Consider the following 27,072-nt stretch of genomic DNA (forward strand, 5'->3'; position numbering starts at 1 on the left):
GCCACCGACAACCTAATCAAGAAATAAATGAATTCACGTTTCTTAGTTACATATTGAAACAAACAAAATAAGAAGAACTTTTCAAATTTATTTTAAAGATGCAATCTCTATGATTTTCTAGTGGTATTAATCAATACCTTGGGGGGGGGGGGGGGAAACATGAGTATGAGAGAAACCAGAAAAATGTTTACAATACATGATTGCCAGAAGTGATGTTTTCTACTAGGACATCTACTGTTGCCATTGGACTGCATTTTGTATCATATTGTTGTAAATGAACAAGATCAAGTGACTACAACTTGCAATTTCACTTTTGCTTTTTCCATTAATTCTATTGTACTTGTTGGAAACCAGTTATGAAGTTTCACAAATGGTGCACATGACCATAGGACCAGGAGTGAAATGCTACCGGTTCAGTTCGGGAGAACTGTTAGCAGACCTGTAGGGCTGGTTCACCGAATCAGTAGTGATGGCTGGCTGGGTATGTCCCTGAACCAGTCCCCTGGTTGACGCTTGCCCTGCCCTGCCCTGCCCTGCCCTGCCCTGTCTCGGCTCTGCAGCTTGCCAGCACAGCCCTCAATTCCTTCCACTTCGGCTCAGACCTAGAAGCCACAGCTGGGGTCAGTCCTATTCCTATCATAGCTATGAATCTCAAATAAAGCCGAGAACAAACGCTTGTGTATGTAGGTAATCCAGATGCTACAAATAGAGGGCCCTTTCCTGTCTTCCTAGGTGCCTGGCCGAAGTTTCACACATGCCTCAGCCAAGAGTCCTGATGATGGGATGGGGTCTTTCAGGCACTTAGCTTGGCCAGTCCCTCCCTCTGTCTTCCTGATGCCTCAGCAAAACTTTGGCTGGGCCAATCTAGCACCCGAGCCACACATGCTTTGAGATTTCTGGCTGCAATGGGCAGCAATAAAGCTAGATTCTTCTTCCCCCTGCCGCAATCCAGCAAAAGGGGGCAGAGAGAAACAAATGGGACCAAGGTACGCGCAGATTAGAGCAGAAGGTGGCAGATTGAAACACCTACTTCAGCGTCCTGGTGTGGCATGGGGCGTTGCCCTGTAGGAAAGAGCTCCGGTGGCTTGCTTGCGTTGTCCCTGCTAGTCTAGCATACACACAGAGGAACGCACCACAGTCTGTCCCTTTAAGAGACCTCACCTTGCCGTGAGTGACACTGAGTTGACCACACCCACTTAGTCACATGACCTGCCCACCAAGCCATGCCCACAGAATCAGTGGCAAAAAAAACTAGATTTCACCATTTCATAGGATACTGCAACAGTTGTGAAGCATCCAAATGGTGAACATATGACCATGGGACACTACAAAGCTTTTTTCCCCCCCAACTGTCGTAACTTAGATAGGTAAGGGGGGGGGCAACCTGCATTCCCATTTATATATATATAAAGAATAATTAATACCTCTGCAGTAAGGAGAAAAATGTCGTCACTTATGTTTCTCACTCCACATGAAACAATGCCTAGGGCAATTCCGGGAAATACATAGGCATTGTTTCCTTGTCCAGGGTAAAAGGTCTGTCCGTCTGGAAGAGTGACTGGATCAAAAGGGCTTCCACTTGCAAAAATGCCTCGCCCCTAAATAGAAACAAAAATAATATTGTGAAGCATTATTTAATGGATGGACATACATTGAAATGTTTGTGTAGAAAATAATGCTTTTATAAAGTGATTATATTAGAAACGACAGGGAGAGCAAAAGACCTATTATTTGATGTTATATATCTATAACATCTATGTGGATTGTTCTGGTTACTGTGGGAAGTTTCAGATTAGTTTGAAACCTTTCTATAATTTTACTATAATGTCCACATCTGTCTAACTGTAGATAACAAGAATGAGTTTTCTATGTGTGTCATAGTTTTTAATTATTTCTCTTTAAAAAAAAACATCTGGGAGAAGTTTTCCAAGTTCTCTTCATCCATAGTCAACTGTGGCTGAATCAAGCAGGGGTGGGTTCCTACCAGTGTGGTCCAGTGCGCCGCTCCGGTGATGGCCCTCCGATTGTGCAATTAGGGTGGGACGGCTCCAGTGCTGTCTTTGCCAATCCATGTGTGCTGCCATCATTTTTTCTTAATTTTTGGTGATTTTTTGGCTCTTTGAGCATGCACAGAAGGAGAATTGTCCCTCTGCGCTTACGTAGAAGCAAAATTGTGCTAGGGGAGACGTGCATGAGAGCATAACGAGCGTGCGCGAAATATCACTATGGGCATGCCCCGCAATGGTAGGAAGGTAAGAGGAACCTGCCCTTGGCTGAATGCTATGATCATTCTGTCTGTACACGTGTGTACGTATGTTGAACGTCTCTATGCCACAGAAAGTCTACATCTCAAGCTTCTACACAACTCTTTTGAATCTTGTCATCTCAGTTTGAGAGCATGCCTTATACCTTTCTAAAGCTGTTCTTGTTCAAAAAACTATTGTTACAAATGGTGCAAAAATGAAACACAAGTCCAGAAAATCTATTTTGCTGCACATTTCATTTGGTGAATGTGATATTGCTCATCCTGGAACAAGCTCAGAATCTTAGCTTAAATTTTATTATTATTATTATTATTATTATTATTATTATTATTATTATTATTATTATTATTATTATTATTATTTAGATTTGTATGCCGCCCCTCTCCGAAGCCTCGGGGCGGCATAATACGGTTTATAATACAGTGGTACCTTGACATATGAGTTTAATTCGTTCCATACCCGAGCTCGTAAGTCGATCAACTCGCATCTTGAACGAATGCCTTTAGACTTTGTTTTTCATGCCCAGGTAACTGGAAGCAAGGAGATTCTTGCGCCACCTAGTGGAAGCTCAGCTTGTATCCCGAATTTGAGCTCGGGTGTCGAACAGAAATTTCGCTCGCGTCGCAGCTCGTAACTTGGAATACTCGCATGTGGAGCAGCTCGTATCTAGAGGTACTACTGTATAGGTTCATTGAGAAATTCCACTAAGATCAATTATTTCTGTGTGAATGAGCATCAAATTGTCATTTTCATTTTAAAAAATGAAACTTGCTCAATTAAAGCTTGCTTTACATGTTTTAATGGAAGAGCAATAATCTTGATGCAACTTTTGGTCTTTCAGTCACCAGATGGAACCATATTCCATCTGCTTTAAAAAATATCTGCATCATTCCTCCAACTTTATGCTTACTTTTCAGTAAGCTTTACATTTTGTATATATTTCACTTTGTATTTTGTATGCATTTACACATATATAGCTAGTCCTCAACTTACAACCACTATCACTATCTTTCCAGTATCTTCTTTCCTCAGCCACCACCAATATCCCAAAGACAAATGATAGCTACATAGCTCTGGTTACCTAATCCCCATCTTCCTCAGTACAGTCACTCCATCTCTCCTCTCAGTCACTGAGAATGTTCTAGAAGTCTCCCCATCCTTGGTCTTCCCTTAAGCCTTCCAAACCTTCCTGTAGCCCTGCTCTCAATTCCCATCATATATACTCCCAGTCTAGCTCACTTCTCCTATCTATCATCACTTTCCGAGTGAGGGACATTTCATTCAGCTTAAACTTTTGTGTTTCTTTCCCTCCACAGACAAATGCATTTTGGTTCAGGTAGGGAAACATCATCAACAGCTGTTCTGAACACCAAAGTACTTTCTGAATCCCTAGTAAAATGTAATAAACTGCTTACTTTTCCCCCCCATACCAGCAATCTTTATGTTATAAATCTGAACTCGAAACTTTACAGTGAAAGGCAATTGTTGTAGTACAGCAATTTTGAGGAGCTTCGCAGCGTGCCAGACTGCAACTGAAGCATGTTTTTGAATGATTAAAATGGTTGCAACTTTTTATTTCTCTCTCCAGTAACAGATATCAGGGAAGAAATATATTCTGCTAGTTCTTGAATATACATGAAATCCTCTATTAATTGAAATGTGGGCCATATAATTTTAGTGAGATGCTATCTTAATTTCAAGTAAAATTGACCTGAAATTACAGAGAAATATTGCTAAAAATACCCACAAATAAGTCTGCAAACTGGCAAAGAGCTAGGGTGGTGCAGTGGTTAGAGTGCAGCACTGCAGGCTACTGCAGCTAACTGCCAGCTGTAGTTCAGATGTTCAAATCTCACCACTAGCTCAAGGTTGACTCAGCCTTCCATCCTTCCGAGGTGGGTAAAATGAGGACCCAGACTGGTAGGGGCAATATACTGATTCTGTAAACCACTTAAGAGAGGGCTGAAAAAGCATTATGAAATATATGCTTGGTGAAATGAAATGGTATATAAGTCCTACTGCTGTTGCTAAAATAAATACACACAGAGTGACAATTGTATGAATATATATACACTAATAATGTGCCAACAAAAAAATATAATCAATTTAAATATAATTCTTCCCCACCCCCCTCTGATACCTTGGTTAGATAGTAGCAATCTTCAGCAGAACATTCTGCTTTGCTAGTTGGATTACTGAGTGCAAAAATTATTGGCCGTTTGTTGAAGGAAGCCATATTTTGGATAATATTTTTCGTAAATGCACCAGCAATTGCAGCAACTCCTGTACCGGACAGAGATATAACAGAATGTTACAGAATGTACAATATTTATCCATCACTGTCAAAGAGTATTCTACAAATGTAAAACAATTTCATTTAATTATATTTCTGTTTTTGTTATTCTGTTCCTATATTTCCATATTTTTTTTTAAAAGATAAAAATGACAAGATAGAAAGAAGTGTCATTTTAAATTAGTTACATATTACATTATCATCTTCATCCTCACCCCAATATGTTTACTCCTGGTGTCAAAGGAGACAGGAAAATAAATAATATAGACTAGGTGATGCCATAGTGCAGTGTTTCTCAATGTTAGCAACTTTAGGATATGTGGACTTAAACTCCCAGAATTACTGGCTATTAAAGTAAATGAGGCAACTTTGATATAGACTTTTTTGTAGCACCACTATGTTTTCTGTAACTGGAAATGTTTTTGTGTGAGTATAAAATCTAAAATAATATGCCAATTTATTCTTGAACAAATGACATAGCCCTCTAGTGAAAAGCAGGCTCCATAATTGCCCAATGAATTTCTTTATTTTCACTAAGATGTTTTCCTGAATGTAGTTAAAAAAATCCTCCCACTGAGAAGTATAGAAGGGGGATTTTTTTATATACCAAAAGTACATTTTTAAAAAAATCTCATGAATAAAGTATTCTGAAATATTCCTGACATTATTGCAATATTGGCTCCTAAACTACTTCGTGCTATACGTTTTTTGATTTCAAGTAAATTGATGAAAGGAAAGTTTCTAATGGATCGTGTTGAGAGCAAACTTCAGAATTGAAAACAGTTACCATTTTGGATATTTTTAGATGAACAATCTAATATTTTTTCATGAACAATCCAAATAATATCACTATTTAATCTCATTTGCTGTTTGTTTTTTAAAGACATCCAGCATTTTTTTTCTTCTCTTTTAATGGAAATAAAAGATAAACTTGAAATCAAATTGCAAACATCTGATGAGATTGCTCTTCTATAACCATTCTGATACTTCGATAACTTTCTTTGGCACACATTTTTACCTTTTAGAATTATCTTGAAGAAACATTTTACAATGCACATAGAGATCTTTTTATCAATTTGCTTTATAAACATATTTTTAATATGTTTACATAAGAAACATAATTCGGAGAAGAAGCAAATGACAACTTTCGACTAAATAATTATCCAAACTCTGACTCTCCAAGAATAATCCCTGTTGAAGCCGCCTCATGAGTCCAATTATTAAATGTGTTGTTAATGTGTTGTTGAATATGATATCTGGTTCGTTGTTATAAAAATAATGCTAAGATGTTCTGAAATTTGGACTTCATTTTTCAAAACAATATGTTTTACGGTTTCTTAAATCAATTCATGAAATATTTGTATATACTGTATCTATCCTAAGATAATGGGGGGGAAAGATCAAAGGAAAACAGTTTAAGATAGATGTATGTAAACGAGGCCAAACATATTTCATCAGAATCTTGGTTTCTTTGCATAAAATCTTAATTGAACAACTGTATCAATGTTAAAACAAAATGAGAAAAGAATAACAGCCTTTTTAAAAAGTTCACATCAGGACATTGTCTTTGACAAAAATTTTAAAAAGTGCAATAAATTTAATAAGCAAATGCTACAGACCCAAAGATCTTTGTAGCTAAAGTATCACCAGCTTGAATATATAATCTTGTTTTGTTCTTTTTTCCTCTTGCTCTGACAACTTAGAACTCGTACAGAAACTGAAGTTCAAAGCTCCCCATAATTTTAAACTGATCGTCTCAAAGGTTATTGTCTTCCTTTTTTTTAAATACTTAATGTGAATTTTGTCTTTAAAAAGCAAACAGTACAATGACAGTCACTCCAAGTCATGGCAAAATAAATTAGAAAACAATCTCACTGATGCTTTATGGGTGGATTTGTTAAAATAATGTTTGTTCTTGTTCCAACAATAACAATGTCTTTTTTTTCAAAGTAGTGTCTAGTAAAATACCATACATGGCTGTCGCTGAGATTGGAGTTAATGAAAATCTTGGGGAAACATGAGATAACTTATTTATTCCCTATTCTTCAAGCAAAGATTTTAAATAATTAATCATATGATATTTGATCTTTTTTTTCTTGTTTATGGAATACTGTTAGGTAAATACAACATCCCTATTTGGACAGGGAGTCATTGCTCACAGTCACTCATGCCCTCATTACCTCGAGGTTCGACTACTGCAATGCTCTCTACATGGGGCTACCTCTGAAGAGTGTTCGGAAACTTCAGATTGTGCAGAATGCGGCCGCGAGAGCAGTCATGGGCCTTCCCAGATACGCCCAAGTCTCGTCAACACTCCGCGGCCTGCATTGGTTGCCGATTAGTTTCCGGACACAATTCAAAGTGTTGGTAATAATGCCCTTCATGGCATTGGACCAGAATACCTACGGGACCGTCTTCTGCTGCACGAATCCCAGCGGCCGATTAGGTCCTACAGAGTTGGCCTTTTCTGGGTCCCGTCGACTAAACAATGTCGTCTGACTGGACCCAGTGGAGGAGCCTTCTCTGTGGTGGCCCAGGCCCTCTGGAATCAACTCCCTCCGGAGATTCGAACTGCCCCCACCTTCCTTGCCTTCTGCAAGACTCTGAAGACTTATCTATATTATTATTATTATTATTATTAATTATTATTATTATTATTATTATTATATTATCCAAATAAATATATCCTTTTCATATTCAACACTGAGCATTACATAGCATGAGATACAAAATACTATATTTGATCTTTCACTACAGAAATGGGTTTACAAATTTTTTTTATGTTTTACTCTATTTGCATATTATTTTAAAAAGAGAAAAGGATTAGAGAGACTGTTCTAATTTGATTCAAGGAACAAAATCACAAAACAAACCTCACCCAAGAAGCTTTTCCCACCTCCTTTTTATGACCCTATGAATTCCTTTCATCAGGGTGGAGTCAAAATAACTGAAAGGAACTGAGCATTTACGGTCCAAATGCCCTTCCTAACACCAATGTGGAGTTCACAGCATATAAGAGAAACATCTGTCGTTGCATGGGATTGAACTCTCAACCTCCTGAGTGTGAGGCAAGCATCTTCACCTCTAGGCCACTGTGCCGCTCAGCCAAGAAGCTATTTATTACATGTATATAGCATTAGTAATAGCACTTAGACTTATATACCGCTTCACAGTGCTTTACAGTCCTCTCTAAGCGGTTTGCAGACAGTAAGCATATTGCCCCTCAACAATCTGGGTCCTCATTTTTTCGACCTTGGAAGAATGAGTCAACCTTGAGCCTTCTATGTTTTGATCTGCCAAACTACTGGCAGCCAGTGATCAGCAGAAGTAGCTTGCAGTACTGCACTCTAACCACTACACCACTGAGGCGCATTTGTATATGCATTTGAGGTCATATGTTATTCATATATCACAGAATAGTTCAAAAATCTCTGTAACCTTACCTACTTTCCAAAACTGTGAGAATTACTATATTTGTTCTTATGCATAAAGATCACAATATTTTTACCAATTTCTCTAAAATGTATGTGCATATCAAGTATCGTATGAACACAGACAGACATAAATATCAAATGAAAGTGAAAACTTGAAGAAGTGATATACAGATCATTTATTACCTATAAGAACACTTGGTCTTATTTTGTTAACAACGTCTTCTAAATTTTTCATCTCCTCATGCTGATGAGCAAACACTTCTTTCTCAGGTGTTAATGAAACACGTCCCTAGTTAAAAAAATAAGATTATCAGTTAAAAAATGCAGTTTTAAATTTATTCTGTGTTCTAATGAAAAGGTTCAGAGTCTTCCTTTAAAAACATACTAGTGTTCCTTTGACTTTCTCATCAATAAATCTGTAAACTGCAAAACATATGGCATCTGTTATAGTCAACGTATTTTAGCAAGCATTTAAATAATGTTTAGAAGCATAGTCAGAAATTTTGAGAGGATTATAGACCTCTGAATTTCTGGGATACTCTGTACTCAGTGACACTGAAAACTTACCAAAGTTTGTTTGATGAAATGTCATTAAAAATTTCCCAAACTGCATTTTAGAAACTATTCTAACCAAAATATATGGAGAAAGGCTATCCTCATAGGATTCAACTAGTTTTATGGACCTGGAGACGATGTCACAAAATATAAATATGTTGCCAACATCACTGTTTGTATGAAAATGTAGAGACATGATAGAAAGACCTCCAACAGAGGAGTACGTGCTGGGCCAGAATATCTAGAAGAGCTCTAAGGAGTACGTGTGTCCTCTTGCAGAAGACATGTTGACTACTGTGCCCTTAGCTTTGGCCACACAACTAATAGCTATTTGTCCATTTTAGATTTTTCCATCTGAGAAAAATATTAAATGCCACCTCCCTGTTTGCAAAACCTATTGAGAGAACCATTTCCCCCCCCCTGATGTCTTTATAGCCAGGCTATCTTTTATTTTCCCTCAGAGATTGGACACTCTCCAAGTTCCCTTAGATGACAGCAGAGGATTGTTTGACTCATGAGGACAGCATGCATCGCCTCAGGCCTGGAAATTGTCTGAATCTGCTTCAACTATGGCTGCAGTTATATGTGGGAGGACCCAACTGACAAGAGGAGAGTTTTCCTCCACACAGAAAGCCTACCTAATCCCAAATAATTCTGGAGGGGGGGGGGTTCTGGAGGAGTTTTCCTGCCTCTAGCAATTTTGCCTTGTAGCTATAAATCTGAATTCCTGATGCAACCCAAAATCATAAAAAATCCTAAGTGCCACCATGATTCAAATGAAGCAAAGAGTTAGAACTTTTATCAGATTCAATGATAAATAATTGCAAGCCATCGGGATTATGTTCCCTTCAATTATATAGTTGAAAAAAAATGTATGTAAGATACTAACTTTTCTTCCATTTTGTATAGTAGATGTGTCAGGTATGTATTACAGTGTTCCCTCAATTTTCGCGGGTTCAAACTTCGCGAATAGCCTATACCAGCGTTTCCCAACCGGTGTGCGGCGGCACACTAGTGTGCCGCGAGACACCGTTAGGTGTGCCGCGGTGAGAGGCGGTGGAGGAGAGTGGGTGGATCGGGCGGGCAATGGGGCAGGGCGGAGAAGCCAGGGGCGCGTTTGGCCGGAGGCACCTACTGCCGCACCTCCCTGCCCCTGCCTCCCCACGGTGCCTCCGGCCAAACACGCCCCTGGCTTCCCCGCCCTGCCCCATTGCCCGCCCGATCCGCCCACTCTCCTCCGCCGCCGCCTCCTGCCTTGGGGCGAGCAATCCGGGAGTCCGGGACTGTGTGGCTTTGCGCCATGAAGAGAAAACGGCCGACTTTTCCCTGCTGCCGTTTTCTCTTCATGGCGCAAAGCCACACAGTCCCGGACTCCCGGATCGCTCGCTTCTCCGGTCAGCAAAGCCATCTGCCCAGGAAAGCGCCGCGCTGGCCGGAGAAGCGAGCGATCTGGGAGTCCGGGACTGTGTGGCTTTCGGCCGGGCTAACGGGAGGCGGCACGAGGCCTGGCGCTGGGGACGTCTGGGAGGGCGAGAAGGCTGATGGCTGCTGCACACTCCACTCTCTCTCCGGCTCTCTCTCGCTCTTTCTTTTTCTCTATGTTGCTGGCGTGGTGAACGAGAGAGAAAGAGAGAGAGAGAAAAAGGAGGGGAGAGAGAATGAGAGAAAGAAAGAGAAAAAGAGGGAAAGAAAGCAAGAGAGAGAGAGAAAGAAAGGGGGAAGGAGGGAGAGGGAAAGACATAGAGGGAGGGAAGGAGGGAGAGAGAAAGAGAGCAAAAAAGAGAGGAAGAAAGAAAGAAAGAGGGATGGAGAGAAAGAAGGGAAGGAAGGAAGAGAGAGAAAGAGGGAGGGAGAAATAGAGTGAAATGGAGGAAGAGATATTTTTTTCTCCAAACTTTTCTTTAGCCCCCCCCCGCCCCCCCCTTCAGTGTTCCCCAGAATTTTGAAAACATGAATAATGTGCCGCGGCTCAAAAAAGGTTGGGAAACACTGGCCTATACCATGGTTTTTCAAAAAATATTAATTAAAAAATACTTCACGGTTTTTTCCTATACCACGGTTTTTCCCACCCGATGATGTTATATGTCATCGCCAAACTAATAATTTTTGCAAATAAATAACAAAAAAAATAATTATTGTTAATAAATAATTATGTTTATAAATATCAGGATCACTAAGTGTCTTATTCAATGGTGAGTACCAATAATAATAGTCAGTAAATGGTTGTTAAGGGAATGAGAAGTGGTAATTAAAGGGTTTAAAGTGTTAAGGGATGGCTTGTGATACTTTCCATAGCCAAAAATGGTGTATTTACTTCCACATCTTTACTTCGTGGAAATTCGACTTTCGCGGGTGGTCTCGGAAAGCATCCCCCGCGGAAATCGAGGGAACACTGTGCATACATACATATTACATACCAACTAAATAAGAGCCAGCAATGTTCAGCAGCAGCTAAAAAAGCCAACACAATCTTAAGATTGTGCACTGGTTGCCGATTGGTTTCCGGACACAATTCAAAGTGTTGGTGATGACCAACAAAGCCCTACATGGCATCGGATGAGATTACTTGCGGGACCGCCTTCTGCCGCATAAATCCCTGCAGCTGGTTAGGTCCCACAGAGTTAGCCTTCTCCAAGTCCCATCAACCAGACAATGTCATTTGGTGGGGCCTAGGGGAAGAGCCTTCTCTGTGTGAGTGCCAGCCCTCTGAAATCAGCTCCCCCCAGAGATTCGTACTGCCCCCACCCTCCTTGCCTTCTGCAAGAGCTTCAAGACTCACCTATGTCGCCAGGCTTGGGGCAATTAGACCTTACCCTCTGACCAATAATGGTGTGATTGGACTGTATGATTGTGTATTACATAGGGTTTTTAGTCGTACTTTTTAATATACAGTGGTCCCTCGATTTTCGAGGGTTCAAACTTCGCGAAACGGCTATACTACGGTTTTTAAAAAATATTAATTAAAAAATACTTTACTGTTTTTTCCCTATACCACGGTTTTTCCCACCCGATGACGTCATATGTCATCGCCAAACCTTCGTCCGCCTTTAATAAATATTTTTTAAAATAAACTTTAATAAATAAACATGGTGAGTAATAATCTAAATGGTTGCTAAGGGAATGAGAAATTGCAGTTTAGGGGTTTAAAATGTTAAGGGAAGGCTTGTGATACTGTTCATGGCCAATAATAGTGTATTTACTTCATCTCTACTTCGCGGCAATTCGACTTTCGCGGGCGGTCTTGGAACGCATCCTCCGCGAAAATCGAGGGAACAATGTATTACATTTGTGTTATATGCTTGTTTTGTATCTATTCTGTGAGCCACCCCGAGCCTTCGGAGAAGGGCGGCATGCAAATCTAATTAATAATAATAATAATAATAATAATAATAATAATAATAATAATAATAATAATAATATGCATCAACAGAGGGATACACTGCAAGTCTAGATAGGTACTAATACCACTCTATAATGTCCTAGTTAGACCACATCTAGAATACTGCATTCAATTTTGGTCACCACACTATAAAAAGGACATTGAAACTCTAGAGAAAGTACAAAAGAGAGCAACCAGAATGATAAAGGGAATGGAAACCAAGACATAGGAGGAAAGGTTGCAAGAAATGAGCATGGATAGTCTAGTGAAGAGAAGGTCCAGGAGGGACAGGATAGCAGTTTTCAGCTACTTGAGGGGCTGCCACAGACAGGAGGGGGTCACACTATTTTCCAGGGCACAAGAGGGACAGGCTAGGAGCAATGGATGGAAGCTGGCCAAGGATAGATTCAACCTGGAAATAAGAAAGAACTTTCTGACGGTAAGAGCGATCAATCAGTGGAACAGCCTGCCAGCAGAGATTACGAACGCTCTAATACTTGATACTTTCAAAAAGAGATTGGACTGCCATCTGTCTGGGATGGTGTAGGGCCTCTTACTCAAGCAGGGGGTTGAACTAGAAGACCACAAGGTCCCTCCCAACTCTAATAATAAATTTAAAAATAAATAAAATAAAATAAATGAAGTTTAAGCATGCAACAGCAGGCTTTTAAAGCAGCCCCAAAACCACTAGAATAGAATAGAATAGAATAGAATTCTTTATTGGCCAAGTGTGATTGGACACACAAGGAATTTGTCTTGGTGCAGATGCTCTCAGTGTACATAAAAGAAAATATAGATTTGTCAAGAAACATGCGATACAACACTTAATGATTGTCATAGGGGTCAAATAAGCAGTGAAGAAACAATCAATATTAATAAAAATCTTAGGATACAAGCAACAAGTTACAGTCATACAGTCCTGAGTGGGAGGAAATGGGTGATAGGAATGATGAGAAAAAACTAGGAGAAATAGAGGTGCAGACTTAATAAAAAGTTTGACAGTGTTGAGGGAATTATTTGTTTAATGGAGTGATGGCGTTTGGGCAAAAACCTGTTCTTGTGTCTAGTTGTCTTGGTGTGCAGTGCTCTGTAGTGACGTTTTGAGGGTAGGAGTTGAAACAGTTTATGTCCAGGATGCGAGGGGTCAGTAAATATTTTCACAGTCCTCTTTTTGATTTGTGAAATATACAGGTCCTCAATGGAAGGCAGATTGGCAGCAATTGTTTTTTTCTGTAGTTCTGATTATCTGAAGTTTGTGTCGGTCTTATTGGGTTGCAGAATTACAGACTCAATGATTCCTCTGTAGAATTGTATCAGCAGCTCCTTGGGCAGTTTGAGTGAGTGAGTGAGAGAGTTTCTGCCCTGGTATAAATTACATCATTGCATTCGTTCTCTTTCTCCATTTCTTCCTGGTCAGCAACCACAAGTCTTGTTATTTATAGGACAGAAGGCAATGTATTATCAGTGGCAGAGGGACCACAAGGAATTACATAGTTCTGACATGTGGCTAACAAAATAACCCCACCAATATGTCACTTTTCTTTACTCATACTTGATTTATTTGGAGGGCAGAATGTAGCTATTGTTCAGCCATCTTCTCTCTTCCTTATTTAGGCACTGAACATTGTCTTCCATGAAATTGACCCCTGGTGGCAGAAATGTTGGGAATGTTGGGGACTGCCAATTTACAGAATTCTAGAGCCTTTCAAGATAGTGACAACAAAAGACCTGTCAGTAATTGCAGCTAATTTATTGTCTGATTTGAACCTGAGAAGAACATTTGCCCACCTTTGAAACATGACTGCACAAACTCAGAACTTACATCTACAAATTCCATTAGGTTTTAGGTGTAATTTGTCTTCCCTTTAACTGGGACTTCCTTCTTTCATCATTTGATCTTTTCTCATGTGATTGATACTGCTTTCCTTAGGGAAAAGGATTGAGGTAAAGGAATTAGAGCAGATGTGACTTTTTTCTGTCACTTGACAATGTTTTCTCACCTTATTTGCTTTCCTGTTCCTTTGGTCTAGATTCTAAGCACCCCTGGGATTTGTATGACGCTTACAGAATTCCTGCCAATTAATTTAGTCACTTATATCAAGCTACAACATATGGCCCTTCTTTGTCCCTTCCACTTAAAACGCTCCTCTTCTGTTCCCAGTTAATATTCTTCATTGTCCAATTTAAATCACAAACTCTCTAAATGGTAAAAAACCAACAAACTTAGAACCATAGATGCTAATAGATGGACACAGCATTGAATAAAATGATCTTACAGTATCCTTTCCTTACGATAATCTTGCGTGAGTAATAGCGATTACAGTACAATAAATCCTTTTGCAAATCTCAGTTATCCAGAGTCTTATGAAGGAAATATTCTTGATAAAAATCAAATATATAATAATCTTCCCATTTGATAAGGCCCCATGAAAATCTACCCCATTCAAAGCTTCATTTTTCTCAACCCAACAGCTATGCAATCCCAACTGAGGGATACACACTTTCGTGCAGACAACAGTAACATAAATCATTACTCATCATATGAACTTTTAAGAGCAGTACAGAAATCCTAGAGGAATTCTAAGTTTATGTTTTGTTTCCAGTACAACCTACTGTAAAAAAAAAAGACAAATAAATCAGCTAACATTTTCTTTTGAGGATGGAAATGCTAATTTGAATAAATTATTACTTTAGACTCCCTTTATTATTTTAGTATTTCAGATAGACATGTGTTTTGTCTTAGCTCGAACTTGCATATGGAAGAAATGACAGTAAAAATGCCTTGTCAGGTCTCTGAGTAACTCTGAACGTCTAACCGCTGCTGATATCACAATAAACCACAACATGCAGGACATGGTCTCTGCTCCTATTGCTATGCAATAAAAGTTATTTGAGGCAACCCAGCTGAAGTTTATGTAGAGGTCTGGCATAGATAAAGGAAAATATCAGCAGGAAGTTATTATTATCTTTTACATCAGCATTTCTTTGCTTATTTTAATAATCAATTTTAGGTTCATTACAAACTTGTTTGTTTGTTTGTTTGTTTGTTTGTTTGATTGATTGATTGATTGATTGATTGATTGATTGATTTCTATGCCATTCCTCTCCGAAGACTCGGGGCGGCTCACAACATATAAAACATACTATACATGATATCTTAATCCAATTAACTAATTAAAAATCTACATACACACACACCCAAAAAACCCCATAAAAAACAATCATTCCATTCACTCCACAGTCTCTCAACACATTCATTGGGCAGGGGGCAAAGATCTAATGGTAAGGAGGGTGGGGGCTGTATGAATCTCTGGGGGGGAGGTGATTCCAGAGGGCTGGGGCCTCCACAGAGAAGGCTCTCCCCCTGGGCCCTGCCAAACGACATTGTCTGGTTGACGGAACCTGGAGGAGGCCAACTCTGTGGGACCTGACCGATCACTGGGATTCATGCAGCAGAAGGCGGTCTTGGAGGTATTCTGGTCTTATGCCATGTAGGGCATGTTCATAAGACATTAATGATGTGTATGCATGTATGTATGTATGTGGTGCATTACTTTCTGGGCGACCCTCGTATCTATACACTGATATGAGGGTCGCCCAGAAAGTAATGCACCACATTTTTTTTCTCAGTCTATAGTAATGGTACGAATGTGAAACTTTAGATATACATTATTTGAATTGTCAGGAGTGCGTGTGTAAATTTTGTTTCTTCAGACAGATAGTGTAGCTGCAGGAGAGTTTCGAAATGGCATCCGTAAGTGATGTACATTACAAGCAGCGTGTCATCATTGAATTTCTCACTGCGGAGAAAGAAACTGTTGGGAACATTCACAAACATTTGTTTACAGTTTATGGAGAATCTGCAGTTGACAGAAATACGGTTAGTCGCTGGGCACAGAGGGTGAGGATGAAAAGGTGATTTGCACAGAAATGGCTTCATGACCAGGAGTGGTACTGACAGGGCATACACGCCCTTGTGTCTTGCTGGGAGAAGGCCATAAAACGGGACAGAGATTAGGTGGAAAAATAGGAAATGTAGAAGAAACATAATTCTTTCTTGTGTGTAAGTTTCATTGTGTTCAATAATTGTTGAAGGAAAAAAACGTAGTGCATTACTTTCTGGGCGACCCTCGTATTATTCAATATACCTAGAAAAGTTTCATAATGTGTGTTTCTAATAGAAAGGGAAATGCTATTACCTTTACAATTAGTCCTTTTGAATCAACCATCCAGATCTTTTTTATGGCTTCTTTTTTGGGGGTCCCTTCCTTTTCCATGCCCATAATGAGAAGATTGGCTATGCCCATGGCTGCCTGAGGAACAAAGGAAGAATTAGTATACATATAATAAAGTATAACATCTCTCTCTCTCTCCCTCTCTCACACACACAAACACACAATAGAAGTCAATTCTGTTCTTCCCATCTACATACATATTTATACATATACAAATATATTTAATTTTATATGAAAATAAATATCACTTCCCCTTTTTAATGCTTGTGCACCACTCTGAGTTGTTATATGTTCATTTCTGTGCAAACCATATACCCAATAGACACAGCAATATTCGCAGACATTTTGATTTTTAAAAATGTTCATTACCAAAACAAGCATTATTATTATTGTTGTTGTTGTTGTTGTTGTTGTTGTTGTTATTGTTATTGTTATTATTAATTGGATTTGTATGCCGCCCCCCCTCCGGAGACTAGGGGCGGCTAACAGCAATAACAAGACAGCATACAATAATAATGCAATACTAAAAACAATTAAAAACCCATTATTATAAAAACCAAACATACATATAGACATACCATGCATAAAATTGTAAAGGCCTAGGGGGAAAGAGTATCTCAATTCCCCCATGCCTGGTGGCAGAGGTGGGTTTTAAGTAGCTTACGAAAGGCAAGAAGGGTGGGGGCAATTCTAATCTCTGGGGGGAGTTGGTTCCAGAGGGCTGGGGCCGCCACAGAGAAGGCTCTTCCCCTGGGTCCCGTCAAGTGGCATTGTTTAATTGACGGGACCCGGAGAAGACCCACTCTGTGGGACCTAACTGGTCGCTGGGATTCGTGCAGCAGAAGACGGTCCCTGTGATAATCTGGTCCGGTGCCATGAAGGGCCATGAAGGGCTTTATAGGTCATAACCAACACTTTGAATTGTGACCGGAAATTGATCGGCAACCAATGCAGACTGCGGAGTGTTGGTGTAACATGGGCATATTTGGGAAAGCCCATGATTGCTCTCGCAGCTGCATTCTGCACGATCTGAAGTTTCCGAACACTTTTCAAAGGTAGCCCCATGTAGAGAGCGTTACAGTAGTCGAGCCTCGAGGTGATGAGGGCATGAGTGACTGTGAGCAGTGACATGACTAACCCATCTATCTGGCAGCACTTACATACAATCTCCATAATGCCCTCCAAATTAGTCTTTCCCCCTTCCATTTCGCATCAAAGAGATCAACAAAAACTTAACTGCTTAACAAAGGCAATACTGAACCAGCACGCCATCTTATTGTTAAGGTTAGGACATCTGTATCCATTATTTCTTTGGCTTTCAAATCCACCCCAATTCAGTTTGGCCAACACAGGCTGTGGTTTTTTTTTAATGAAATGGTTTAGTAATACATTAGATTTGGTTATCATGTCCTTTGAAATGTGCTTTGACTGGGAACTTGAGTTGGTCACTTTGATTCCTTGCAGTTCACAGCAGAATGAATATGCTTATTTGCTCACCTTAGGGGGGAAACGACTTTAAAATAATCAGACTTTGAGTTATACTTCAGAATTGAAAGGGATTATTTAAATAACGAGGCTAAACAATGCATTATTTCTGAGCTAACATCTGTACCTATTTTATACGGTCTTGGAACATCTATAAATGCTGACATTACATGTTCTTTTTTTAATTGTGTAACCTCAATAAAAATCTTCTGGCGTAAAGTGTTAGTTGTTTGATTCATTTTGACTCTTGAGTTTCAGAATGTACATAAAACATCTCATGACCCAAGTTTCACAAATTATGAAGCAAAAGCTCCCTGTTTAACCATTAATCAGACATAACTTCTACATCTGCATATAAACAATGAGGTTCAAAGAAAGCAAGTCCCCATTATTAATTGCTTTTTGCATCTACATCCTGCATTTTTACAAGCTTAAAGCACTATACTAGATGTCACTTTTCATTTGCTACTCAATAATGGCCCAGAGCCAGAACCTGAGTTAAATACCATCTGATAATCTCCATGTTTGAATTGAACCCGGCTCTCCTAGGTCCTGGTTTGAAAATCTAACCACTATGTTACATGGTCTGCTGTTCCCATCCCTTATACAGAGTTTACTCACAACCAAATTATTAAAAGGGGGAAGGGAAATGAGAAAGAGTCTTTCTGCTGATGCAAATATATAGATAGTAAAACATATATCAGGGGGTCTCCAACCTTGGCAACTTTAAGACTGATGGACTTCAACTCCCAGAATTCCTCAGCCAGTTTTGCTTTGCTGTCTTTGCTGGCTGAGGAATTCTGGGAGTTGAAGTCCACCAGTCTTAAAGTTGCCTTTTCTTTTCTTTCTTTCCTTTTCTTTTCTCTTTCCCTTTACACGTAAATAATGATGAATATGGGATTTATAGAATATTAGATATTGAAGATATATTTGGGAGTTTTGTCTCTTTTTCTTTCTTTGTTTTTCTTTTTAGAATTTAGTATTACCTACAATGCTGGAGAGATGGAGTTATGGGAGGTGGAGGGAGAAGCTAGAAAGTAAAGAAACTCCTTAAAGCACACTAGTGATATGGAAATTTGGCATACATATCCGGTTTGATATTTGTATTGTGTTTTGTTATTTACGTATGTTTTATCTTAAGGTGGAGAAAAATAAAAAAGAAATTATACCCTAGAACCTTACAATGTAAGCCTCACCCATTTTTCATGCCCAGTGACTTCAGACAGGGTGGGGTTTGCATTGCAATGCTCAGGCTAGCATCTTGTCAATTTGAACCACGCAGCCACTCAGTTCTAATCTAGGGTCATTTAAGCCATGGGGATCCACTAACTGCTGCCCCTAAGTAGCAGAAGATCAATAAAAAGGCAAGCAGCCAATGAAATGAATAAACACTTCGCCAAACTAGAAATACGGCACAGAAACACCACTTTCGTCAAAAAAAGTAGCATAGCAATGAAAAAAGAATAGAGAAACAAACCTCTCCAGCTCCCTGAAATAGTATTGTATGATCAGACAGTTTATTTTGAGTTAGCTGGAGTGCAGCAAGGAGACCGGCAACAGCTACAGATGCTGTTCCTGAAACAAAATAAAATAAGAAATAATTTTATTAAATTGAAATAAGAGCTCGTGTCCATTGATAACCAATCGCACATCTTTTAGATTAACTTTAAAAGCAGAATTAAAAGAATCTTTAGTTCCCTCTCAGGAGAGCTAAAATGGGACAGTGAAATAGCAAAGCTCAACCAGTGTGTCTCTTCAGACCAGCACAAGCTATCCACAAAGGGCTTGTACACTTTACCCCTATCATTATGTGGATCTACAAGCACATGATGTAATGGGTTGCCTGGATGTGACACAGTGTCTTTATAAATAGTAAGTTATTAAATCATATTATCCTTTGCTAAACAGGGGTTACATATATTTCATTACCTTGAATGTCATCATTGAAAGTGCAGTATAAGTTGCGATATTTTTTCAGAAGACGGAATGCGTTTTGGTTGGCAAAATCCTCAAATTGAATGAGGCAGTTTCTGCCATACCTAAGGGTAGAAAACATTATATACTTAAAATGAGAACAGTAAAATTAAAAATATTATAAGATTGCTCCTCCGATATTTTTTCAATTCCATGTCATCCTGCTTACTGTGAGCAAAAGATTTGGCATTAAACAGATTTAGATGCTGAATTGTTATTTTAAATTTATCCATTTTGATGCAAAACTAAAACAGTGAATTATACGGACTTTTGCTAACTAGAAACTATCCATACATGGATAATTTTATGGGCATTTACTTCTGAGTGTAAAAATAGCAGCGAGTGGCAAGCTCCTTGTGCTGAAAGGAATTACTTTGCAATTTCTTCAAAAGAGGAGTAAGAACAATTCAGGATTTGAACTTCCATAGCACAAGAAAATTATTACAGAGTAATGGTCTGAGGCAGATTTTGTTTTATATGTTTCATACATGTTATTTGCTTTAAAGTCATCATGAAAACTTTTCTATAAAGCTTGTAAAGGCCATTGTCAGTATTCTAAGCAAGCAACAATGTCTGCAAAAGGAAGTCAAGAAATATCAAAATGGTGCCACTATTCATATGATTAATATAATAACATAATATATAAGATAATATATTGTGAAATAATTGTGATGTTTTTAAAATAAAGGTCTAGATAGATAGCAATATAGATTCAGCAAGGAATCTGATTCCATTTTGGAATGTATCCTTATGTAAATTCATGTAGAAATCAATCTATGATTCTAAGTGAAGCTTCAAAAGCAAACAAACAAAGCACAGTTTGAAAGATTTATTTTATTTGTTTGTTTGTTTGTTTGTTTGTTTGTCAAACATGTACAAGATAGCAGGTATAGGTCTAAACTTAAACATAAACGACATAAGTACAAATAAATGAGGACAATAGGACAGTAAGACAGGGAAGGTAGTCACAATGGTGCGCTTACTCAAGCCCCTTACAGATCTCTTAGGAATGGGATGAGGTTGACTGCAGACAGTCTAAGTTTAAAGTTTTGGGGTTTGGGGAAGAAAACACAGTCAGGTAGTGCATTCCAGGAATTGATCATTCTGTTACTGAAGTCGTATTTTCTGCAATCGTGTTTGGAGAAGTTTACATTATGTTTGTATCTCTTGTATGCTTGTGTATTGTTGCAGTTGAAGCTGAAGTAGTCATTGATTGGTAGGACATTGTGGCAGATGACTTTACATTTAGATCAGATCAAAGGCGATGTAGTTCTAAATTGTCCAAGCCCAAAATTTCAGGTCTGGTGGAATAAGGTATTCTGTTGCGAGCAGAGGAGTGGAGGACACTTCTTGTGAAATATTTCTGGACTCTCTCAATTGTATTAATATCCGATATGCAGTGCAGGTTTCTGACAGCTGAGCTGTATTTGAGAATTGGTCTAGCAAATATTTTGTATATTCTGGTTAGCAGCATAATATTGCCAGTGAAGAAGCTATGCAAGTTTAGATTAACAACTCTTAGCACCTTTTTAGCAATGTTATTACAGTGGGATCTGGTACTAAGGTCATTGGAGAGGGGTAGCAGAAATCCAATATAAATAAATTAGATATGAGTACTCCAAGATCCTTGACAGAGTGAGGATTGTCTACAAAGCCGTGTCCTCCAAACTTGTATTTTGTGTTCTGATTCTTTTTGCCAATGTGTAAGACAGAGCATTAGTTAGTTGAGATTTGAAGTTGCCAGTTGTTTGACCATTCTGATCAAGGTCTTTTTGAAGGGTAGCAGCATTGTCGGTGGTGTTAAATTGTTTAACACTGTCGGCAAAGACAACGCAATTGCTTATAATATAATCACAAAGGTTGTTTATGTAAAATATGAAGAGTGTTGGTCTTAGAACACTGCCTTGAGGAACACTACTGTTGAGAGGTGCAGGATTTGATAGGGCACTCCCTATTTTAACTACTTGTTGTCTGTTTGACAGGAACACAGTTAGCCAATCATGTCCACAGATGCCATAAGATTTTGGTTTCAGAAATAGTTTGTCATGTACCACTAAATCAAAGGCTTTACAAAAGCCTATGTAAATTGCATCCATTGTTTTACCCTGATCAAGTTGTGTAGTCCTTATGTTTCTGCAGTGTAGGAGTTGCAGATTACAGGGTAATTTTTTTCTGAAATCAAATTGCTTGTTAGCTACTTGAAGTGCTTTACCTAACACACAGGCATAGTTCCCTCTAAGCTGAGCAGTGAGCAATCGCTCACTTAAAAATCATCATCAACTCAGAGTTTTCCAAACCTGCCCAGAAGCCGAGAGGGAAAGAGTGAGAGGGAAGGAGAGAGAGAGGAAGAGAGAGAAATAGATAGAAAAAAGAGAGGAAGGAAAAGAGAAAAAAAAGAATGAGAGTAAGGAAGAGAGAAAGAAAATCAAAATCTAGTTTGAAACTAGCTCAACTATTTAAGTGGCATTTTGATATTGATAGAGTTGCCCTATTATGAGCTCACTGTTATAGACACACAGTACAGTATTTTATTTTGAAATTCTCTGAGGCAAAACAGGGTGGGTTTTTTGTTTGTTTGTTTGTTTGTTTGTTTATTATTTCTGTGCCGCCCAGTCCCAAAGGGACTGCCGCTCAGACACTATACTTTTCCGCCCACCCCCCCAAAAAATTAGAGGGAACACTGCACACAGGAGTAACTTTAGGCCACTTCATTTCAACAATTTGGTGAAGATACTGTGATTATCACATTTCACTAAACCTTGTAGCTTATTGAATTGAAAAGGTTATACCTCTCTATGTTTTTACTGTCTTTTGCTAAACAATTATTCTGTCTGATGCTCAAAGCTTTCATTTCCAGAAGACTTCCAGGCATTTGATCCTGTTGAGTTGAGTTCAAGTTCCTGTTTTGTCATCATCATCATCATCCTATCTTTTCCTTTTACTTTGTCTGAAATTTACTCAAATTGAGCATTTGAAACCTGGTGACGGTCTAGAAATTTTTGTTACAGACTAGTCACATGAGTCAGAAAACATCTGGATTCCCTGATCTTCACTGCTTCTTACTCATAATTACTTCTGCCCACTTTCCCATCTGGTCTTGTGGTTGCCTCTTTCCTTCAGCTACAGTGAGAATCCCACGTATCCAATTTATGCTTTCATTTTAAAAAAAGGCAACCAAGTTTGAATGGGATGTTGTTATAGTAGCCATTCCTACTTTACAGATTCCTAACATCTCAATAATACAGATCCATTTAATATCTCCCTTTTGATGTCCCACTTTTTTTTAGGGCAGGGGTGTCATTCATCTACTTCTTTTATTCTTTAGATTCTGGACTTTCACTGTATTGATCATCCATTGACCATCAATAAAGGATAGCTTTATTGAGAAAAAAGTCTTCGGAGAGGGGCGGCATACAAATCGAATAAATAATAAATAATAATAATAAAATACCAACAGACCTCTGATCTATCAAGCCCAAATTGGCAGCAACGTCCTGAAATTTCATGCAGTGATTCAGGCAAGATTTCATATGTGCAACACTACGTATGATCCTTTAAGAGGAAATATATTTGGAACAGAAAACCTTTATTCTAAACAAGACTTTTTCAGGGCACCTGCACAGCAGGAAGCAGTAGGTGGAAGAAAGCTCCATTGGGAAATGTTAGCAAAACTGTCCACACCTCTTTGCATCAGGACAAAATTACATCCCACACTGTTATGATGGTAGGCAGTTCAAAACTTAAGATTAGAGATTTTAAATGCAATACACTATGTGGTTTGAATAATAATGCATCTGTTGCATAGGATTAAAAGGCTTTGAAAGGGAGCATTTTATACTTTTTGCTCAGGAAACCTAATACCTACTGCACAACAGTAATCAGCACCTAATGGCCAAGAGTTGCAGTCCAAATGTGTGAGAAAAGCATGTGGATGTTCATTTCAACAGTCCCAGTTTGCAGGAAGCTCGATATATAGTGGTAGTCTGGATTTAGCTATGATTATGTATCGCAAATTGTATTTGTTTGTTTGTTTGTCAAACATGAAGATAAATATAAACATGAACAAAGTAAATACTGATAAATGAGGGTAATAGGACAGGGAGGGTAGGCACGCCCTTAAAGACCTCTTAGGAATGGGGTGAGAGTGATTCTAGAGTCTAGACAGTTTAATGTTAAAATTTTGGAGGTTTGAGGAAGAAACCACGAGAGTCAGATAGTACATTCCAGGCATTGATGATCACTCTGTTACTGAAGTCATATTTTCTGCAGTCAAGTTTGGAGCAGTATACATTAAGTTTGTATCTATTGTATGCTCATATATTGTTGCAGTTGAAACTGAAGTAGTCATTGACGTGTAGGACATTGAGGCAGATAGTTTTATGAAGTTCTAAGTTGTTTAAGCCCAAGATTTCAAGTCTGGTGGAATAAGGGGTTCTGTTGTGAGTGGACTCTTCTCATGAAATATTTTTGGACTCTCTCAACTGTATTAATGTCTGATATGCAGTGCGGGTTCCAGAGAGGTGAGCTTTATTCAAGAGTTGGTCTAGCAAATGTTTTGTATGTCTAGTTAGCAGTGATAATTTTAATTTAATGATGTTAGTTTAATTTAAAATGTAATGATGTTTATTTTGCCACCTACACTATGAGGCTCAATTGCTGGCCCAATTTTGGACCATTATTTCATTAATCTGCAATAATCGTTTCAACCCTTTTTATGCGATATTAATTATTGTTCCCTTCCTTTAATTCCTTATTGACTACGATGCCAAAAGCAGAGAGAGCAATTTTAGCTTAAGGAAAAGATTGCAATAAGCAACATATGTTCTTTAGACATAACATGATTTTCAGAAAACACATTTTTACTAAGGGAACGTTGTTGTTTTTCCAGGCCAGAAACTTCTACAATTAGTTTATCATCTTTTGAACAAAGGAAGCATTTAATAATAGCATATTGTCTATAAGTACATTAACAAAAACAGTAGCATTTATTTATGAGAATGCATATGTTGTCTGAACCTGCCCTTGAATGCTAGAGAAGCGTTCCCTCATACATTTGATTTGCAGCATCAGTGGAAATTAAATATGAGAACACACCTTGTTGGCCAGAATTCTCAAAAAGACACTTCTGTGTTTTACAGTATTCCCATAATCTTTTTGAAAACATGCTTTTTTAAACATCCGAACAATAATTTCAAAGAGGAATTATTAAAATTTCTTACAGAATAACCAATTTCCAGAAGCACATACAGATGACTGATTCCGTTGGATTCATTAACTTTTTTTATATACAAGAATATAGACCAAGCAGTTACAGGTAGCAGAGAACAGGTAAGTTTCATTTCAGTAGCAGACAAGTCCGGAGAGGAGAGTGCAGAATGTGCCACGCCCAGCCTTAAGCTTAAACTTTCAGTTTTGATTTTCTGCACAGACTCAGAAATGGCTAGCTCCCATTGGCTAATTTAGTTGCTATGCCTACTCATTGGCTAATCTTGTTAACATGGCTCTCCCAGTCAGGAATATTCTAACATAAATAAACTCTAATTGCCTTTAATTTTTTTTAAAAAAAGTTAAATTAATATTTAACAGGCAAAAATTATGCATATGCATTTTTCCCCTTCAGATCTGCACGGTCAGCAAAGGCACGGCAAAAATCCTGGCATAAGATTGTCAGAATCAATTCTAAGTATTTCAGATGGTAAAAATATGACCATTTGAAATAACTTGGTAAAGAAATAAAGTTCTTAAAATGTTATACTGTGTTTCTAAATCAGGCATATTAGTTATTAGCTCAAATACATCCCTCTTACTTGGTTTCTTAATGATTTTTCTGATGACAGAACGATGATCGTTTAGAGATTTGGAAAATATTCCTTTGTATTCCCCAGTCCACTATGAACACAACGCTTATGCGTGTTTTCCTCCCCAGAGATGACAATAGAGGAAGCTGAGTTGTGCTGGTTCAAATTGCTATTATTCAGTTTTATTTTATTTCTGGACAAACCCTTGCACTTTGATTGGCTGCTACATTGAAGTAAGAATGCCTCTTCATCTCTGTCAATGATAGCCATTCTGCTGCAATCTAATTTTTGCTTCAAATACTGCAATGATGATTCATTAGCACAGCTGTTATAACATTTTCATTTCATTTCATTTCATTTCATTTATTTGGATTTGTATGCCGCCCCTCTCTGAAGACTCGGGGCGGCTCACAACAAGTGAAAAAACAATCCAATACATAATCCAATTAATTAAAATATTAAGTTTAAAAAACCCCTGTACTAACATACACACACACAAGCATACCATGTATAAATTCAGCGGGCCCAGGGGGAAATGTTTAGGTTCCCCATGCCTGACGGCAAAGGTGGGTTTTGAGAAGTTTACGGAAGGCAGGAAGAGTAGGGGCAGTTCTGATCTGCCTGACACATAGAACCTATTCAAAACCTGGCAGAAATAATCATAATTCCCAGTTTCTGCTGGACTTTTGTGTTTTTCTCCCTCCTGTAATAAAGTCACCAGGGCTCCACTTCATCACCCTTCCAATCGTCTGAGATAGAATGGTTATAAAAGCCAAAATGGACTCAGTTTTTAGAATCAAACGTGAAGTGCTGCACTGCCCTAATAAATATACCATATTGTTCACTATCACAGTTCAGCCAGATTTGTGGATCCGATAAAATTCTGCTGAAAATTGAAAATCCGCAGTAATTAACATTTTTAACTGAATGGCACCAGGCCTTCTATAGCCTATAACAGTGGTTCTCAACCTTTCTAATACTGCAACCCCTGAATACAGTTCTTCATGTTGTGGTGACCCCCGACCATAAGTCTAGCGCCAATTCTCCCAAAAGAGATTTAAGCTGGTTGGCAGGAAGGTCAGAGGGACACCCCCACTGTAAATGCCTGATTGTTCGGATTATAAAAATAAGTTCCAAGGAGTCAGATTAGAAGCTTTAGTTCTTCACACCATGGGAAATTTGTCTTTTCCCATGGTCTTAGGCGACCCCTGTGAAACTATCGTGCGACCCTCGAAAGGGTCCCGGCCATCTTTGGACATCTTTGCAAATCAGAAGAATAGGCAAGAACTGTCTATTATTATTTAATACTGTCTATTAAAATATTAAAATAGAATACTGTAATATGTTATCTCTATTTCAAAACAAACAGAATTGAAATAGATAACGGTACATGCATGATGCCTTAAAAGGTTTATCTTTATAAAAGTGTATAGATTTCAACCTTATTTTAATTTTTGCAATAAGTAACTTTTCCATAAATACATTCACATGCTACAGTCTGGAAAGATGGGTCGTAATAGTATCTGCCTATTCAGAAAAGTTTGACCCTAGGAACTGAATTCACAAAAACGTTGAAAATACATTCTGACTGCTGAATGTAAAACTCATTTGATGTTCAAACAGAACAATTTCCCAGATATTCAACTCTATGTCTC

The 27,072-nt window shown here is 38.5% G+C and overlaps 1 protein-coding gene across 2 annotated transcripts in view; it reads right to left on the reverse strand.

The window, feature by feature from the left end:
• Positions 1–27,072, reverse strand: part of ME1 (malic enzyme 1) — a 140,444-nt gene that overhangs the window by 10,695 nt on the left and 102,677 nt on the right. For both annotated transcript variants that reach the window (XM_070733138.1, XM_070733139.1), the window contains exons 7-12: positions 19,575–19,684; positions 19,123–19,220; positions 16,125–16,238; positions 8,175–8,280; positions 4,405–4,547; positions 1,425–1,598 (exon numbers count right to left, since the gene is read on the reverse strand). In XM_070733138.1, the coding sequence (XP_070589239.1) occupies positions 1,425–1,598; positions 4,405–4,547; positions 8,175–8,280; positions 16,125–16,238; positions 19,123–19,220; positions 19,575–19,684 (745 nt within the window). The remainder of the gene's footprint in view (positions 1–1,424; positions 1,599–4,404; positions 4,548–8,174; positions 8,281–16,124; positions 16,239–19,122; positions 19,221–19,574; positions 19,685–27,072) is intronic.

This window comes from Erythrolamprus reginae, chromosome 1, assembly GCF_031021105.1.
Source record: "Erythrolamprus reginae isolate rEryReg1 chromosome 1, rEryReg1.hap1, whole genome shotgun sequence".
Taxonomy (NCBI): domain Eukaryota; kingdom Metazoa; phylum Chordata; class Lepidosauria; order Squamata; family Dipsadidae; genus Erythrolamprus; species Erythrolamprus reginae.